The sequence below is a fragment of the Caretta caretta genome, chromosome 8 (genome assembly GCF_965140235.1).
Source record: "Caretta caretta isolate rCarCar2 chromosome 8, rCarCar1.hap1, whole genome shotgun sequence".
NCBI classification, from domain to species: Eukaryota; Metazoa; Chordata; order Testudines; family Cheloniidae; genus Caretta; species Caretta caretta.
Window position 1 is genome coordinate 23,817,147 of NC_134213.1, and position 17,444 is coordinate 23,834,590.

At 42.7% G+C, this 17,444-nt stretch overlaps 1 protein-coding gene across 7 annotated transcripts in view; it reads right to left on the minus strand.

Moving 5' to 3' along the window:
- Window positions 1-13,019: 13,019 nt before the first annotated feature.
- Window positions 13,020-17,444, minus strand: part of ATP10B (ATPase phospholipid transporting 10B (putative)) — a 255,622-nt gene continuing 251,197 nt past the window's right edge. For all 7 annotated transcript variants that reach the window (XM_048861984.2, XM_075131362.1, XM_075131360.1 and 4 more), the window contains one exon: window positions 13,020-15,612. In XM_048861984.2, the coding sequence (XP_048717941.2) occupies window positions 15,111-15,612 (502 nt within the window). In that variant the 3' untranslated portion in view covers window positions 13,020-15,110. The remainder of the gene's footprint in view (window positions 15,613-17,444) is intronic.

A 17,444-nucleotide genomic window follows, 5' to 3' on the forward strand; every position in this document is an offset into this window, starting at 1 on the left:
TAAAGGAGCCCCGGGCGCACTAACGCACTCCCCGTCCACACTGGCAGGGCACGTAGAGCGCTCTGACTCCATGGCTACAGCCTCGGCGAGTGGAATAACGTTTCCTGTGCCCTCGCTGGAGCGCCGCAGCGCCAGTGTGAACGAGGGGTTGCATTACTGCGCTCTGATCAGCCCCCGGAAACGTCCCATAACCCCCTTAAGCCAAGTGGCCACGCTTGTCATTGTTTTGAACTTGCTATAGGAATGCGGACATGCCCTTTCAAAGCTCCGTTTCTGACAGCTGGCTACTTATCTGCTCCAGGACAAAGGAACCATCACTGAGGAATGCTGCTTGCTTTGAGAGAGAGGCGGGGCAGGGGGCGGGAAGGGAGGCCTGCTGCTGGCTGAACTTACAAGACAGCATGCTGACACTCTGAGCTCCCAAAAACAGTACAGTGAGATGGGTCTTATAAGTACCTCTGAAAGACAGATCCCTTCTGGGCTTCGAGAGGGGGAGTTCCCTTCTACAATTTTATCCTGATTCACAATCATACCTTCTTAACTGGAACTAGCAGGGAATTCTGATGCACGTTTAGTGATGTGCAAGTGAGAAGCAGAATAGTATTCACTTTAATAGTTATCTCAACACTTGGAGAAATCCCCTAGAATTAGCTGCTTGTAAATGTAAATATTTAACAACAATGTTTCAATTACTGTCAGGCTAGTGGATGGCATCCATGCCATTCAGATTCTTTTAAGATTTTCAAATCAATACTTATGAGCCACTAAAGACTCAGATTACACCTGTCTATTAGACTAAATTGACTGGTTTATTGTTTTAACAGTCTTTTGAAGAGTGATAAGCACATCCTTAAACAACTGCTCAGAGAAGATTTCTTGATTATAGCCTTTGAGTGAGTTATGAGAGGAGGCTGACAGCTGTCCTCTCTGGTTTGGCAACAATCACATTAGACTGAATGCTAATGGAAAATACTACTCAAAGGATGAGCCTATAATATGAGATAACAAATGATGCCTTGATGACCTTTTCCGTTTTCTGAAGTGGAAAGAAAAGATTGGCATGAGTAATTAGCAGCAGAGGTAAATGCCTATGTTATTACTTGAAGAACAGTTCAGTATTAACAGTGGTGTTCTTGTGTGGAAGATGTAACAGCATCCTTGTTTGAACGATTTTCTCAAGTCCCCTCTTGCGGGGATAAACAAACAGAGACGTGAGAATATTCAAGTTAATTTTCTGGGCCTGTGCTAGTAGAGATGTTTCTTTCCTTTTTTTCAGGGAAAACCTGGGAATAGCCCATTTTTCAGGGAGTAAACAGTGAGTTATAACTTAAAGAACAGTCATATAGTATACTCAATTTCTTTCTCTTCCATGACCACTATGATGGCTGATGGCTTTGGCTAACACTTGAGAACTTGAATGGTAAATTATCAGGAAGAATGCTTTCCATTCTGTTGCCCCCAGACATACAAATATGAATTTACCTAAAAGCCTGGATAGGCAAAGAATTCAAGAGTTCCAGGCAAACCCTTTGTCAATTATTGTGGTAGACAAGTAAAGTGCGCCAGCGGCTTTCTTCATTGCCAGAGAAAGGCTGATGTTATGAATGGATGGATGGATAAGTCTGATGCCCTGAAATAAACTACACAGGCCATTCTAACGGAACTGAGCATTTTCTCTGAGCTCAGATTCAGCACAGTAGGTGGCAAAGAGCCTTTTTAACTGTGCGCAGTGCTGGGAGCTTTGAAACACTAAACTTCAGAGGAAAAAAATGGTGGGTTGAAAGTGAAAAAGATGGGTCCTAGAGAATGTTGTGTGTACTCACACCATGTATACGCATGGCAGAGAGTGACTACTAAACTTCTCTGCTGTTTGTACATCTAGCTTCTAATTCCTTAGAAAGTTCTTTTTGCTGGGTCCCTAGTCCTTGTGTGGGGAGGTCTCATCTAATTTATTTTTCAGTTGTTATCCTGAGCTACTGCTCTTTCTTTGCCTTCTGATTCCCCTTATGCTTGGATGTTTTCCTTCTGCTTCTTTAGTCTGAAGAAGGTATCCAGACATGAAAGGCAGGAGGGGAACAGTGCCAAGCTAATTAACAGCTGCTTGAAGCTATTGTTTACCATGCACAGTAACATATCTCAAATCATTGGTTATTTTTCTCCTGAAAATTTTGATAGATATCCAGAACAAAGTCTTGAAAATCAATAGCCCCCTCCACAATCCCCTTTGGGGTGTCTTATTTCCTCATTAGCATCCGACAGGTCCCATTAGGGGATTTCCCAAGTCCATAGATTTTGACCTGCTGGAAAATTTCTAGGACATGTATCACACCAGTAGGCAGAAACCCCTTGGTCAATTAGCAAACACACAATTTTACATTCTTACTGTTTCAGGAAAGACACAGGGTGTCGGGGTGAGGGTGGGGGAAAAGAAAATTAGGAAATTGTTGTTTGGATTAACTTGTTTCAGAAGACCAGTGAAGAATACAAAGCAATAAGGGAATGCTCCTCTCACACATCTTCCTTCCTCTATCCTAGTGTAATAGATCCTTTAACACTAGTTATTAGGGCTCCAGTTACCTGGATGCAAGGAGCCAAAATAAAGCAAAATGAAATTTTTGGCACTGATCAATGAACTATATTTGAGAGACCAAACCTTGGTTTAGGCAAGGGCCAGAGACAAAAACCAATGCTAAGGTTAGAGGTCTGGTTTGGATCTGATGGCCCAATAACAGCAGCTGTTCTTGCACTATTTATGGAATCTTCAGTGGTGGAAATCTCATGAGGTCATGTCTTTTACGGCCAAAAATCTCATGAGAATAGCTGTTTTATGAATTTTTGCATGCAAACAAACCAGAAAAATAGACCCCCCCCCTTCTGATTTTGAATGTGCTGTGGAACAAAAACATTAGGAAGTTTTGGCACGAGGGTGTTGATTCCAAACCCGTCTGAAAATCAATGGGTACGTATTCAGGGCTCCAGTTTTGGCTCTCTTCTAAAATATTTGTATCTGTCGGTACATAGGCAATTTTCTGTCTCTCTGCGTGTGTGCATCTATCTATCTATATACACCACACACACTATTTCTACGGAAGGAAGTAGGGCTCAATCCTGCAAAGGTGCTGCTGTGTAACTTCAGGCATGTTGGTGGTCTCATTGAGATCAATGACACTAGTCATGTGTCTACATGTGCCACATGTGTAGGGCCTTGTCTACACTGGCAGCAGCATGTGGGGTATGTGTAGTTACCATAGTAAAAAGCAGGCTGCATCCACAGTATGGTGTATAGCTACTCATGGGAATGAAAAGCTCTGGCAGGGTGAGTGGGCAGGCAGCAGGACACTACACTGTGTAGAGGCAGCAGGCCCTGCTTGGGTGTGTAGAGAGTTGCGTGGGGTCTGGCACATCTTTACTCTGCTCACCTAAGCAATGCTATTTATACCTTTGCGGAGGGTGTGTGCAGTGTATGTATGCTATATCCCACCATAACTATGGCAATAATCTAAGTGGCTGCAGGCTCAGGACCTGGGTGAGCTAAAAGCAGGTTTGAGATGATTGACTGCTCTACACACTTCCTCCAGTTGGATGGAATGGGGAGCAAACAGTAAAACTGGAATTTTTCTTTTAATTCACATCTCATAAGTGTATGTCACTTGTATGGCATTGATTTATGCCTGTACATTTCTTACTTTGTTTCTGTCTTCCGTATCTATACAGTGAAAGTCAGGCAAACACTACCACATATAAAATTAACTCCTGACATTTCTTCAGCCACTCACATTTGAATTCTGAAACTCCCCTAATATAGTGCACTGCAATCCAGGGAAAATCCTTAAAGCATGCAGTCATGAAATGCACACTGCTTATTACACTCATTTGTAAAAAGGGAAATGTTAATATAAACCAAACCATTCTTAAGTCAAAACATGGACAAACATGAGGAGTGGTTCTCCTCAGATGATCATCTCTCACTGCTAGCAAGAGGAACACTTTTACCAATATTGTGCTGAGTGTGTATGGTGCTTTACAAAGATTTCTGTATATACGGATATTTTCCTATATGTGTGGTTGTAACAGTCCCCTGGTGTTATCTGGACCAGTGATCTGCTAGGTCACTCCAATCCTTGACTCTGGAAGCCAGCCTGTCATAAATATAAAGGGAAGGGTAAACCCCTTTGAAATCCCTCCTGGCCAGGGGAAAGCTCCTCTCACCTGTAAAGGGTTAAGAAGCTAAAGGTAACCTCGCTGGCACCTGACCAAAATGACCAATGAGGAGACAAGATACTTTCAAAAGCTGGGAGGAGGGAGAGAAACAAAGGGTCTGTGTCTGTCTATATGCTGTCTTTGCTGGGGACAGAACAGGAATGGAGTCTTAGAACTTTTAGTAAGTAAACTGGCTAGGTACGTGTTAGATTATGATTTCTTTAAATGGCTGAGAAAAGAACTGTGCTGAATAGAATAACTATTTCTGTCTGTGTATCTTTTTTGTAACTTAAGGTTTTGCCTAGAGGGGTTCTCTATGTTTTGAATCTAATTACCCTGTAAGGTATCCACCATCCTGATTTTACAGGGGGGATTTCTTTATTTCTATTTACTTCTATTTTTATTAAAAGTCTTCTTGTAAGAAAACGGAATGCTTTTTCATTGTTCTCAGATCCAAGGGTTTGGGTCTGTGGTCACCTATGCAAATTGGTGAGGCTTTTTATCCAACATTTCCCAGGAAAGGGGGGGTGCAAGTGTTGGGAGGATTGTTCATTGTTCTTAAGATCCAAGGGTCTGGGTCTGTAGTCACCTAGGCAAATTGGTGAGGCTTTTTACCAAACCTTGTCCAGGAAGTGGGGTGCAAGGTTTTGGGAAGTATTTTGGGGGGAAAGACGTTTCCAAACAGTTCTTCCCCAGTAACCAGTATTAGTTTGGTGGTGGCAGCAGCCAATCCAAGGACAAAGGGTGGAATATTTTGTACCTTGGGGAAGTTTTGACCTAAGCTGGTAAAGATAAGCTTAGGAGGTTTTTCATGCAGGTCCCCACATCTGTACCCTAGAGTTCAGAGTGGGGGAGGAACCTTGACACAGCCTTACCCTGCTTTACTGTGAGAACCCCCACTCCTGTGCTGTTCACACACAGCCTCTGGCAGGTAAGCTGCTCCCTGCAAACGAATGACACTAGCCAATATCTCCGGTCCCCAACACAACCCTAGGAACCTCTGTCTTGCAGTGTCCAGTTATGCCTGCTGGACGTTGCAAACTTATGAGTTCACCAGTTTAACAAAGAAATTGATATGTACCAGGCTTGTTATCCCAAGGGGAGTCTCTGACATGCTTCAAACCAAACACACTACTTCAGGTAGAATAAACAAACAGATTTATTACCTATAAAGAAAGATTTTAAGTGATAATAAGTCAAAACATAAGTCAGATTTAGTCAAATGAAATAAAAGCAAAATGCATTCTAAGCTGATCTTAACACTTTCAATACCCTTATAAACTTAGATGCTTCTCGCCACAGGCTGGCTGGTTGCCTTCAGTCAGGTTCTCCCCTTTGATCAGTGCTTCAGTCCTTGGTGGTGATGGTGTTTGTAGACATAGGTGGAAGAGAGAGAAAGAGTGTGGCAAACGTCTCTCCCTTTTATCATGTTCTTTCTTCCCCCTTGGCTTTGCCCCCCCTCCCCCATTCAGAGTCAGGTGAGCATTACTTCATCACAGTCCCAAATTGACCAAAGGAAGGGAGGTGACTCACTCGAGAGTCCAACAGATCCTTTTGTTGCTGCCTAGGCCAGCGTTCTTTGTTCCTGTGAGGCTGGGCTGGGTTTGTCCCATACATGCCTTGATGAGGTGTGAACTGCCCTTCTGCTCTTAGAGAGTTTTTGCTTGGGCTTGCTTTAAGCTATGAGGATACATTTTCAGCCTCATAACTATATACATGAAATTATAACCTATAATATTACTGTAACAACAATTACTATAACATCACTATAACAACAATGCTCTGTGCATCATGAGCCTTCCGAAGACACCCAACATGACAAACTTTGCATTAGATACCACACAATCATATTATAAGGATAACATGGGGGTGTAGGGTTTCCCCCACAAGATACAGAACGTCACAGTGGTCCAGGAGATGGGCACAGAAACTAGTGTAAATGAGAAGATTACAGTTTGATTAATTTCATAATGTCAGATTCACTAACATATAATGTAGTACACAACAATAATATCACCAGGGATACTACATGTGTTTCTATATGCTCATGAATATTCATACCTAATTTTTAAATACATGATGTTTATTTTTTCATTTGCTTCCACATGCAAGCGATCAATTAAATGCACAGGCATCGGGGAGAGGAAAAATCAGAGTAAAGACTAGAGAGCTAATAAATGACAACCATATAGGGTAAAACCTTACCTCCCTTTAAAATATATTCCCTTCCAAATTTGCAATCGGATCCTAAATATTTCTTTCTTCTCCCAGAAAATAGTATTTGTCTTTATTCTTTGAGAATCTCCAAAGGAAAGTGCTATAAAGACAGGAAGTTTAGCTGGATATCTGGGGCAGCGGGGCAAGGACTGAATTTAAGATTGACCCTAAATTGCAGGTGCAATTTAGGTCATTCTGATGTCTATGTACTTGTTTGTGACTGCAAAATTGTGGGTTATGAAGGAGGAGGCCTGGTTAAGGCTAGGCTGAGTACCAGGCCCCCATGTTTTTTTGGACATCCAACATTTTTGAGAGAGAGATCACCCTTGACCCTCTTCATCTCCTCTCCTCAAAGCTAAGATGCCAAACAAAGTTATTGCCATCTCTTAAGTGCACAGGGATGCACCTTATGGTCCTTCAAATTTAAGCTGGTATGGAACATGGATGATTGCTTAGGAATGACGTCACAGAGAGCACATTACCTGGGTACTCCACGATGTGCAATAGCCTCTGGGTGGAGTTTAGGGATTTGAGCTATAAACCTCTAAATGGCCCTGGCTACCGAACAAAGTGCCCCTCACCTCTTGTGATATTGTGCAGGCTTGATCAAGGTGCCACGCACCTTTACTCATCCCCTCCGGCTCTGCATCAGTGGTACAAAGGACAGAACTGAGGATCTACTCTTTTGGCTCGTCAAGAAATTCAAAATTTAGACTCAAGAAAATGAGATTCTTGCCCCTTGGGTGGCTGGACACAGCAAGGGCATGCCTGCTCAGATGGCAGGGTATGTTCATGCTGGGAAACCTTCCTGGCAAGCTCCTGTAGAATTAACAGATTAGAGGAACAGGGTGGGCTCTAATAGAGTTACACTGAATTTAACTGCTTTTAATTGAGCCCTATTCACTTGACCTCAGCCTTATTGATTTACATGTGTGCTTATTTGTTTTAAATAAAACCAGTACACGTAAAGGCGTTTGCACCTGGTTTCTTTAGAGCTAAGTAGAATTGAATTAGTTCTACTGGAAAGAAAACCAGCACAAAAATATGAAGCACTGGCTATACTACCACTGACCTAGCCACACAGTCACCTATTTATTTAAAGGTTTTTTTAGGAAATGTTCTGGGATAATGCATGCTCTGCACTTTGGTTCTTTTGGATTGGCCCCAGAGTCAACTGATAGCATATTTAGAATGATGCTCTAAATACATTACAGTATGTGCTAATGCACTACAGATGTCTATGGGACTAGATATCAAGCAATTGCCACCCATGTACCTTAAATCTCATGAGCCCAATTCTGTCTTCAGCTACGTTTCAAACTCCCAGTGGGGTTCCACAGATATAACTGAGGGCAGAATCCTGCCCAATGAGAATTGCAAGCACATAAGACAGAAGACATGAAACCCAAGAGAGTGAAATCCTGGCCCCAGTGAAGCTAATGTTAAAGCCCCCATCCACACCAGGAGGGCCAAGATTTCTCCCTGAGAGTTTAGTTTGTCATTATGATAATTTATAGATCACTGTCAACTTACATGGAGTTTAAAACATATAGTCAGATATGCTCCTTGGACTCCAACCCATAAAAAAAGCATCCATTATGTATATATTATTGGCTCTCCTGTAGGCTATTCTAAATTAGCTTCAAGTATCCACCATGCACCCTTTTCCATTATCACAGATTTATAGAAGTAATCCTAAAGACATGCATTGTTTTTCTCCTACCCACTAAAGCTTAGCTGTTACCGTGCCTTTTTTATGAGAATAAGAATAGAGAAGTGCCTATCTGACCTAGCAGAGAGGAGATCATTAGTAAGCACAGTTTTCATGAAATATAGAGTGAATGCCAGATTGGAGGGGAAGCAAGGCAGCCTAAGCAGCTAGAGTAGTCAGCATGCTCAAGGATTTTATAGACAAAGGGCAAGAGGTAGGTGGGGTTAAGGAAGGATTTTTCAGCACAGGAAAGATAGGAGCATGCTTTCAGGCACAGGGAAACGAGCCATTGGAGGAAAGAAAGATGCCGCCAATTGGGAGGGGATGGTGTCAAAAGGAACAGGCCAAAGGGTTAGGAACACAAGAGGAGAGAGACCTCAGAATAATGTTGGCATGAAGGCCAATGGGCTTGAACTAGGGATGGGAAAGAGGAAGGATGGAGAGGCAAAGGGAGTTCTCAAAGCGTTAATTCTGTTTCTGGGGAGGAAATGGCACAACCCTGTCTGCAGAAAAGAAATTCAGAGATCAGAGCAAGAACAGGGCTTATTAGAGACCAGATTAGGAGCAATCAAGACACTGCATGGGGGAGATTAAATGGTGGTGGTGAATAGGAGGGCTGGAGATGTAGCAGATTCAGACAAGTTGATGTGGAAAATGAAGCTGTATGGGATAAAGGGTGGGGATTGAGGATGGAGGGAGAGCGAGGCAGGCATTACAGGTAGGGAGTAAGGAGGATGGAAAGCAGGGCTGGGGGTAAACTGAAGTTAGTGGCCAGGCAGAATGGATGTTGAAGCAGATGGAGTGGGATGGGAAGGACAAAGAGGGGGCTGAAAGTGGTAGGAGAGGGCGGGGTGAAACCCAGTGTCAATGCCAAGACTTTCAGATCTGGGAGCGAGAGCGAAAGGAGACCCACCTAGGGAGAGATGATGTAATAATTGAGACCTAGTAGGCCTACATGAATTGTTAGCCTGACTGATGAAAAGTAGGTAAAGGTTTATGAATCATCACAGTGATCAGTAATATAAAACTGTTTCAGGGAAGAGGTGAGGAGACAGAAAGACTGAATATATTTAAACAGTAAACCACTCAAAACTGGTGCGTCGGATATTAGGCCTAATTGGTGGACAAAACAACAAGAGGATATGTTATCCCACCCATTGCCTTTTTGGGGCCCTTAAGAAAAAATGATTATGGGAGCGGGGGGAACATCTCTTACCAACAGTGCAGCTGTAGCAGAAGAATTGTTGCCATGACAGCAGTCCTTGATACTCCAATGGGGACACCTGACCCTCATCACGACACCAGCGAGGACCCAAACCTGATACTTATGAGATCTTCTCTTGTGCTTTCCTCTCTCTTCCTCCCCAATTTTCTTGCCCTCTCTGCTTTTCACCTGATCCTGAAATAAACTGTACTGCATGGCACCAGCATGGTGAGATGAGATGGCCCATTCAGGTCTGCCTGGTCTGAGAAGGACCAGTGAAGGAGACGGACTTGACCAGACCAACCAGCTGATGTCCTTTGGCTGGGGAAGTAAGCCAGGGTCCGGAGCCACACTCGTTGTGGCCAATTTGCTGGCTCAAAGCATCTAACCGTGACCGACCAGCCACGCTGCATTCTGAGAACATCAACAAAAACTATATTTCCCTCCTCTTTACAATCCTATTTCTTCTTTGCCTTCTGTGTCCGTTGGTTTTGTCTAAAGCAGGAAAGTGACTATCATTCCTGATTCAGAATTGCTCAGCAGCATTAACCCTTTCTTCCACACCAGGAAGGACTGTTTGACTGAATAAGGGACTGTAACCAATATTCATGGTCTCCAAAAAGGGAGGTTTTGGTTGTTTTGTATAAACGATTTCAGCTTCAATGCTCTTTAATTCATTTTGATTCTTTTCCTTTTATGTGCTTCAATCAATACATTTCTAACCTTAGGCACGAATTTTATAGTGTATTGGCCATTGTAGTCTGTGGATTGAGGTCTCTATTCTAAACCCTGGACCTTGTTTAACACTGTGTAATGTTGGCCAGTAACTGGGTTATGTAAACAGTTTTAGACCATATATTCCATCTAAATTAATAGAACAGAAAGCAGAAACAGGTGCTGAGTCAGCAGGGAGAGCCAGGTTCAACCAGCACAAAGAGGCTGAGTCAGGTGGGGATCAAGGGGGGCTGTGTATCAAGCTGAGTTTCTTGGTTGATGGAGCAGAAGTCAGGGTGGCAGCAAGGGAATGGAAGCATGGAAGGGTGTATAGGAGGGGTTTGAATTAGCTGGCAAGTGTAGAAGGTGGATTCTTCTTTGTAACTCTATGAGATTAAAACACATTAGACGGTGTCCAGTGAAGTGGCCATTGCTGATATCAAGAGAAGCATTTAGGCCTTAATTCTCAGTTAGACCATCCCTGTGCTCAGCCACGTGCCTCCCATATTTGGGGGTGGGTGCAGCCCCAGGCTACCTGTGGGCCTTAGAGCATTGTGCTGTGGGCCACACTCCTGCCTTACCGCACCCTGGCACCTCCCTCCCATCCCCCCCAAATGGAGGAGCTTGGCAAGGGCTTCTCTAGCAGCTCTATGCTCGGGGGGAGCTGCCTTATACAGGAGCTAGTTCTTGGGGCTTTAAGGCAACACAGAATCAGCTCCAAGTCATTTTCATTTTGAAAGCATAATAAATTCAATCTCTGTTTTCCATGCCTGGCTTGTCTATGTAACTGACGATAATCAGGTGTAGATTATAATAGTTAGACGACAAGTCCTAGTCACATTTGGTTCATGTACTGATAATTGCTGTGAGTTCCAATCACCAGTTAACGTCAAAAATACTTTATTGATCATCAGTGTTATTTGGTCAGGCCTCTATCTTCCATTCTCTGGGATAATTATCTTCAAGAGTCTCTTATCTTATCATTTACATTTTTAGTCATCAGCACCGGGTGCAAGTATCTAATTCACACCGCATCCTGTCTTCAGTCATCGACCCCCCCCCCCCCCCCCGCCCTCCAAAGCAAACAGCTTTGTACTTCTACAGTGCCTGGTACTGCAATCACACAAATGAATTAAACATTACAGATGTAGCACACAAGTTGCAAAATATATGGCAATTTATCCTTTAGGCAAAACATTCTTTGCTGCGGTGTTACACCCATCTCTCTGTATATAATATTACTGTTATACTTGCGCTGAACAAAAGAGCAAATTGTGTCCTCCCCCCACCTCTTCTTCTTTCGGGCTTTTAATCCGAACAATTACAGCCAATATTTAGTAGGCCAAAGGGCACATTTCCAAAACGTTGCACTAAGAGGTACAAGCACAAATTCAGTTAAAGCATAACAGGGTATGTGCACACCTCCATCCCCATGCACTTAAAAGTCCCCTCCTGTAACAGGATGGATGGCTTTTCTCTGATCATTGTAAGCAGCTCGGGGGTAGTTTGCATTACTTTGTGGATAGCCTTGTGTAAGTGAGAGAGCTGGTCACTTACATAAGAGAAGTCACCTTCAGTTTGTCTCATAGGTAACAGTGCCTCCTATATGTGGCTTGAAGCATTGTCGTTTGTGCAATTACTTTATTATGATAAAGTGTCACAGACCAAAAGAAGATTATGTGGCAATTTTAATTGAGACTCATTCATTTGTAATATTTTGTGGCCCAACTGAATGAAACAATGAAGTTGATACCAGCAGCAGGCAAATGAAAATGCTAGAGACCCACTCTGCTTTTTGACCGTTCACACTAGAACTGATGGAGTGTGTCCTGAAAAGGACTCATTTAAATAAGCCATGGTGCATTTAGATTCATAAAAATATGCAACCTCTGTCAAGCAAACAAAACAGCCCCATGGGAAATAAATCCACTTTGGGCTTTGATTTGGCTCTGAGCCTAAGGCAGGACAGGTAACAGCGTTGCCACCTTTCTCACCCCAAGTGGAGAGCTGCCAGAGGACTGCTTTACTCTCCAGCTAGTGTCCTGCTAGGCTTCTGAGTCCCTTGCATTTTGTGGGCTACATCGGTTCACTCTGCCTCTACTCCCCAAATGAGTGGGTTGTTTACACTGTTCTGATGCTACAGAGCTTTCTGGTATTGAAGACCACAGTCGATTCCACAGATAGAGGAGTAAATTGAGCCATTTATTGTAATCATCTACCACTTGATGGCACTAGCAGGTAGCTTGTTGACAAGTAGATTAAAAGGCACACTTGCAAACTTCTACTCATTCCTCTAGGAGTAAATATTTCTGATTGTAAATTCTTTGGGCAGGCACAGTCTCTCTCTCACGCTGTATCATAGGTGGCCCTAAGCATCATGGAACCTCTGGATACATTCAGACAGGTGAGCACATGGCAGGAAATCCTCTTTCTTCCTGTTTAACAGAGAACTGTTATTCCCTGCACTGCATCTTCAAACCAGTTCTGGACACGTTCCCCCCCCAAATGCTCTTGGCTTCCCACCTGAGAGGGCAGCCTGTATGGCACAGCAATTTCTCTGGTGGTGAGAAGAAAAATCACACATTGATTCTTGTGGCTTGTAGACAGGGGACTCAATTAAGAGACTCCATTGCAGTCCCCAGGTTTGCTTGAACTGGTCTTGGCTCCCCCCTGTATCCTCTCCATACACCCACATAGACCTACAAGGTATCCATTATTATGCCCTGAACAAGTTGCCAGTGTGACCTGGTGGATAAAGCTCTAGAATAGGACTCAGGAGATCTTGTCTTGGCCACTGGCTGCTGGGTGACCTTGTATCCTCAGTCTCCCCATCTTTAAAATGGGGATAATGATAACAACCTTCTTTCTAAAACACATTGTGATCTGTTGATTAAAAGCACGAAATAAAAGAGCTTGGTATTATTACTTTTCCCCCCATCAGGTAAGGCTCATCATGAATAACACTCTGAGTCATAAATGTAGCAATTTTATTACAGTGGAAATATTCCACATTTTGTCATCATAAAATACATGAGAAAAAACTGGTGAATGGCACTTCATTTCCCTGAATTCAGAGAAAATGGACTAGATCACATAAAACCACTGCTTGGAGTGGAAAAGAGTTGATATCAAATATAGTCACCAAAGAATTCATTCCTAGCCACGGAGCAATCTCACATCCCATTAACAAAAAATCTCAACTACATCTAATTCCCTTCATTCACATATCACACACACAAAATCTCTTTCTCAATGGCCTTCTACTTCCATCAGAGCAGACAATACTGTACTGGTTACAGTTATAAATGAGCTACAGTTTTAGTACAAATCTAAGTGCTCGGCATGATATTCAGTCCTGCCTGACTTGTTTTAAAGTAACCACAACTTGAAGATATTAGTTACAGTAGTCCTCAGAATACACTGAAAGCCAAATGAGTGTTTGCTAAATGGGTTATTAAAAAGGGATCACACATTGTGATGTGTCATAATAAATTAGCTAAAATAATACATATATAAAAGGCTAAAAATATTTCTAAAATAGAGAGTCAGTGGTTGAGTCACAGGTGCCAGGCAAGATAGATTTAGTGCATGATTGGGTTCAGTTTAAGCCCCACATTGTGAAGATTTTCCTGTGACACCCTGCAACTTGACACAGTGCTAATAAGTCAGTATTTCTATGAGAAACAATAGAGACATCATTCACTGCATTACAACAGCTCGTAATGTTGGAGTCATTTATGATTATTCTTATTTCTTATTACTTTGAGGTATTGAAAAAGATCTAGAGATGTATTTTTTAAAAGTCTTGAAGACACACCACATTTTACTCACCACTTGCTATTACGACGATAATGTGATTAGCACCCTTTCATATTGTATATCTCACATTCAAAGTAATTTACTTGCCTGACTCTCAGATCTGGTATAGATTTGTATAGTTCACTATTAAAATATTTTCTCTCTCTTCAGCAAATTTCCTCTCAAAACGATCCCAAGAATATCGATAAACACATAGGGATGTTCACATCTATCATTGACTGCATCCAGTTCTGGGGTAGAACATTATGTGTGTCTGACAGAACACAGCAACACTCCATAATAGTATAGGGCAAGAAGGGAGGAACACTATCTCCAAATGAAAAAGCTAGGAGAATTCTAGTTAGGTTGAATATTTACTTGAATTGAAATTTGGCGGGGGTTAATATATTTCTATTTCACTTTTTGGTTTAAATTAGGTAGTTTTCAAAAGTACAAGTCCTACACCTCCCTTGAAGTTCTCCTGCCAGTTTTTTTGTTGTTGTAATTTTATATGCACATTTTTCTGTTTATTAAAATCTTTTCTTCACTGCCCTCTACTGCTGTGTAGAAGATCAACCCAGACAAAAAGGGTGAAACAGACTATAAAAGGGAAGCAGTGAAACTCACTATCTACACAGTATTGTTACATGCATAAAGCATACAGACTGAAAAATATACCATTTTTTCTAATTTCTTTCTGTTACAGTCATCTTAGGTATCACTTGTAACAGTAGGAGATAACACATTGTCAGACAGAAGTGTGATTTTTAAGTTGCTGGTGCCCCTTGAAAAAGCAGCAGAGCTTGAAAGGAGCTGGAATGGGATTTGCTGCTTTAAGGAAAGACCTAGAGGATGATTCCCTCTCACTGAACTAAGCATGTAGTTACCATTTAATCAACACATCGACTACCATTATTGTGAAGGGAAAATGTTCCTTGGTGAGCAACATCTTTGGTTTTCATCCAAACTGTGCATTTCACAGTGACTAACTGATGCTCATGTCATATTCCCCTAGTTAATCAAAACCAACCAGCTAGTGACTCCCACCTCCCCAGAAAGATACATGAACATGGGCTATGTAAGTATTACTGATTATGTTACACTGTTCCAGCAGGCTTGTAAATCCGTGTGTCTGTCTATCTAGAAAGCTTCACAGTTGAATATAAATAGAAACGTTATCTCCCACTTCTGTACTCCCCCTCCATGTGGGCCGCACAGCAGCAGCACAATATGTCCAGAGTTCAAACACCTGCCACCGCAAATCTTTTACAGTGTCACTGAGCTCACAGACCTCCGATGGCTTCCAGGGGTAAGTTCTTCAGCGTTATCACTTGTCAGCTGGCTAGCGAACAGCCCAGGAGATGGTATTCTAGTGGGCTCAAGTAGATCTTGCCCAGGACAGGGTCTTGCTAAGAAGTTGGCAGCAGTAGTTTCTTCCCCTGCGCACCTCCTGGTGGAAGAATTACCTTCTCCATTTAGCATCCAGTCCCTGAGGTGATTCATTTCAGGAGTCGAGAGTCCCTGGGTATCGTTATTCCCATGGGGTGTAACTGCTGCTTGGCCCAGAAACTGTGACACATGTAAATTACTGTTGGTTCGGTCAACCTCATCGCTGGGTGATACCACAGATGTGGTTGGGATGCCTTGTTTTCTTGACCTCCACCTCTGGATTTCCCGGTCTCGTTGCTCTTTAGGGAGCTTATCCAGCTGCTGAGCTTTCAGAATCGGAGATACTCTGAAGGTTCCTCGCACGGCCAATACAAGATACCTGGTGAAAGGTGAAGAAGGGTACTGCATTAATAATGGGCTTCACTGGTAATTTGCCACAACATGACAAAAATCTAACTCTGATCTTTCAGCTTCCATTGTTATGCAGGTTTCTGGCAGAGAGGTGTAATATTTCTAATGGAGGCACTTAAATACACACAGTCCTCCTGTTGTACAGAGTCATTTACACTTATGATGCTATATAAATTATGATAATACAGGTTGTGCAGTCACTGCATAGGACAAGGAAGGTCAGACACAGATTAGTTTCACTGAGAGAAGCACTATCAGTCAGGACACTGGGGTTATATTCTCCCATATTCAGAAAGGGGATGGGCAGACAGGATCTTAGTTTAACATCTCGTCTGAGGCTTCGAAGTAAAAACAATCCCAGCTTGAGGGTGGCTCAGGAACCAGCAAAACAGTTGGCCTCCCTAGAGAGATGGTGCCTGTCTTTACACTACCAGGTCATATTTGAAAACCAAAGCCTCACTGTAAGGACAGTTTCTGAGAAGGGTTTGGAACATGATTTGGCCTTTGTCCACATGGCTGGCCAATATATATCCTAAACCAATTCAGAGGGAGTGCTGTTTGAAACTGTGTTAAGAAAGGACCCAGTTCCCTTCTCTCCCATGCAGGAAGGGATCTTAACTCTGAAGTTCCCCTCACACTGAGATCAGGTGGTGTGTGGAGGCAGAAGTGGGCAGGGAAATAGGGAAAGGTGAAGGGCATGGGGGTTTTCACTCTCCCAGTACAAGGAACAGAGGATTCTGTCCCAAGAATTTGTGGACTGTTGGAAAATTGCAGAGGCTAGGGCCAGTCAGGCAGAGACTCCTTGCTTTTATCCTGCCTCTGCTGCACCCACTCTTCTTCCAGCTCCCTGGCAGTGCCTGAAAGTTGAGGAAAGTTGCATGAAGCTGGGAGCTCACAAGAGCGAGATTCATATTCTATTCTGAACAGGAAAGCATAGTAAAATTTTTTTGGTCGTGTGCATGGGGCATCTCTCAAAGAACTATGCAGAGCTACTACAAAACCCCTGCACACAAGCAAGGGCAAATGGGGACGTCCTTCACCAAACAGCAAATGGTCTTAGCAACTCCAACCTATAAAAGCAATAAGTACAAGAAGTTGTGGACAAGAGGAGGAATTGAGGCTCAAGAATTTTAATCCTACCTCCTAGAGATAGTGAGGAGTCGGAAAGCTGTAAACTCCAGGTGGGAAACAGGGGAGATAAGGAACAATCAGCATGCCAAGAGGAAGAAAGTCACAGCCAAAAGAAAACTTAATTTGAGCGTGAACCTGTACATCACAGGAAGGAGTGTTTTTGTTATAACTCAGTTCTAGGGCGGGACTTCGAGCTGGATTTTGTGTGAACAGAAACTCCTAAAGACAATATTCTGGGGTGCCTGCAAGAGGGAACAGCAGTGCTCCACCCCTGTTATCAAGACAAAAATCCTTAAGCTCAGTATCCTGCTGAGGCAGCAATGATCTCAACGAATAAATCCCCAAGATAGAGACATGAATTTTTAACCATGTGTTTGATGTAGCTCTTCCTAGAAAGCTCAGGGTCAAAAATGACAACAGTGAATATGGGCTGATAGGAACACAACCATCATACAGGAACAAAACAGACAGTAAAAGATGCTGTACCCTGAAGACATGGGACTGCATTGAACTATGAGGCACTTCATCTTTACCTTATATAGCACAGCATATAAACAGAAGTAAATTTAAAAACACATGGAAATATAGTACTCATTGGACAGGTATTATTTGAGAAAAAAAAGTTATCTAGTCTTAAATGGTCACCTTTCCGATCATTTAGGCCCATAT